General features: G+C 40.9%; 1 protein-coding gene across 9 annotated transcripts in view; it reads left to right on the forward strand.

The window, feature by feature from the left end:
• The window catches only part of cacnb2a (calcium channel, voltage-dependent, beta 2a), a 69,177-nt gene that overhangs the window by 59,305 nt on the left and 7,667 nt on the right, over nt 1–2,205 (forward strand). For all 9 annotated transcript variants that reach the window (XM_032504150.1, XM_032504154.1, XM_032504155.1 and 6 more), the window contains one exon: nt 1,644–1,753. In XM_032504150.1, coding sequence (XP_032360041.1) covers nt 1,644–1,753 — 110 coding nt within the window. The remainder of the gene's footprint in view (nt 1–1,643; nt 1,754–2,205) is intronic.

Genomic DNA, 2,205 nt, shown 5'->3' on the forward strand with positions numbered 1-2,205 from the left:
AATACAAGCTCATCCTGCTTCCTTCCTCATTCCTCATTCCTCCTCCTCTCACTTTAACTCTATAGGCTGGTATTTATCTGTCCCCCGAGGTTAACAGAGGGAGTGTGTAACAAGTTTATTTGGCCTGGAGATGTGTGCTGCTGCTTTAAATAGGCCCTCTCCATGTCCTTAATAGGCCATAGTGGGCCTAGAGCAGGATTCTCCTTATTCAATGTTGAGTCCATCCACCCCTCCGATGCAGAGAGGCCGTGAAGTTACACAACACTTAGATCCACTCAGACCACCAGCAGCTGCAGTGAATGCTATTAATTCCCTTTTGAGTCCTGTTTTTCAAACATGCTATAACAAACAAAAGATAACTAGAATTGTTTGCTTCTTAAAATGCAGTTAGAGATTTGATGTGTTGAGTGGGATTTATGCTTCTGCGTTAAATCTACGGCACGGTTACGTCCGCAAGGAACATGGAGGCACGTACCCTACACCTTAGCCTGACGTGCACCTCTTGAAAAACGTAACTACACGTTGCGGCGATGCACGTCGCTCGGTCGTGGCTTGGTAGCGTTGCATTTCCCCCTACTCATTTCCTGGTTCTCCTTCTCCATAAACAACATGAAATCAAGAATAAGGTGAACATTTCCTGTTACAGATTTCCCACCATGGTCAGAAAGCCCAGAGGAGAAACTTTGTTTCTCTCACTCTAGACACTAGAGCTGGCAATCTCTCCGAAGATAATCGCAGTCAGTCTCTCACTCGCTCTACCACACACTCCCCTAGTGCTCACACATGCCGGCCCTGCTATTCTCTCAAAGAGATCAAGGCGCACACCAACTCACAAGTTTAGACTTCAGGCCACTTACATAGGCTACGGAAAAAGCTCTGCGTGAAGCCTTCGCAGAAGCATAAATCAAGGCAAAAAAATAAAGGCAACAGGAGTAAGTATGTACAGTTCATTGGTGTGTAGGGAAGCCTTCCAGCATGCACTTGGGCAACAGACCCATGAACACGAATCTCATTTTATTTATAAGTCTTTGTGTCTTTTGTTGTGCTCCATGATTGTTATACAAATAGTTATTGTAAGTGAATATGTTTAGACCGTAAGTAATGTGTGCACAATTAGTGAAGTTTTCCCTCATGTAAGTAGATGGTGCCGTTTTAATTATAAACCTAGAGCTACTAGTAGTAAACGTTATGTTTGTTCTCTTCCTGTTTGCCATAATTGAGAATTCCAGCTAGCCATAATATCTTACCTTAAAACATTTAACCAATGGGCCATTTAACCAATGTTAATTATAATTGTAGGTCTGTCTTGGGTTCACAAACTCTGTAATGATTTAGCCCACACTTTAGCAGGTTTGGGTGTAAGGACTTGTTGCTTTGACCACTACCTTCAAAGAACTGTAAATTTCAGGTCAAATAATCAATAAAAAACCGCAATCCCACTTTCATCTACACATACTATTATTTTTTTATCTCTCTGTCTCTGCTGTCTGTCATTTGAATTAGTTTTTTTGTAGCTGATTGCTTTTATTTAATTGTTTTGCTTAATACACAGCAATAATACATGTTTGTCTTTCCATCTTATGTCAAATAAAGTCCATAATAACTAACTCATTACTAAGTATTTTTCTTGTCCGTTGTTTCAGAATATCAATCACTCGCGTCACAGCAGACATCTCTCTGGCCAAACGCTCAGTCCTGAACAATCCCAGCAAGCACGCCATCATTGAACGCTCCAACACACGCTCAAACTTGGGTATGTATGTGCTAGAAATCACTGCAATGCCAGGTAACATCTGGTGTTTTGATTCATAATGTTTTCAAGGAGACCAGCTTATGTGGAAAGGAAGGAAATGATTAAAGGAAATCTTGACAATTGTAATGATAACTCTCTACGGCCAAGAGGGGCCTTGGCCAGTCTTATTTTGTTAGGAATGAAAGATAGAGCATAAATGCACAATAAAAGGTTCTAAGAGCTGCTCTGATTTGACTGAGGTTGATCTGAGTTCAGATGTGATTAGAATGAAACAGATTCCGGAGTCAATCTGAGGGGACGATCTTTCTATCTACATAAGCATCAATCAGCGGCTGAAGTAGAGGATGAAGTCCCAGGAGAAGTCTATGCTGGAAGTGTATTTTATTCCATTTTTATATGATAACACAAAGCCGCTACACTAAAACTTGATGATTTGACCTCAGTCTTTTTCA

Source organism: Etheostoma spectabile, chromosome 22 (genome assembly GCF_008692095.1).
Source record: "Etheostoma spectabile isolate EspeVRDwgs_2016 chromosome 22, UIUC_Espe_1.0, whole genome shotgun sequence".
NCBI lineage: Eukaryota > Metazoa > Chordata > Actinopteri > Perciformes > Percidae > Etheostoma > Etheostoma spectabile.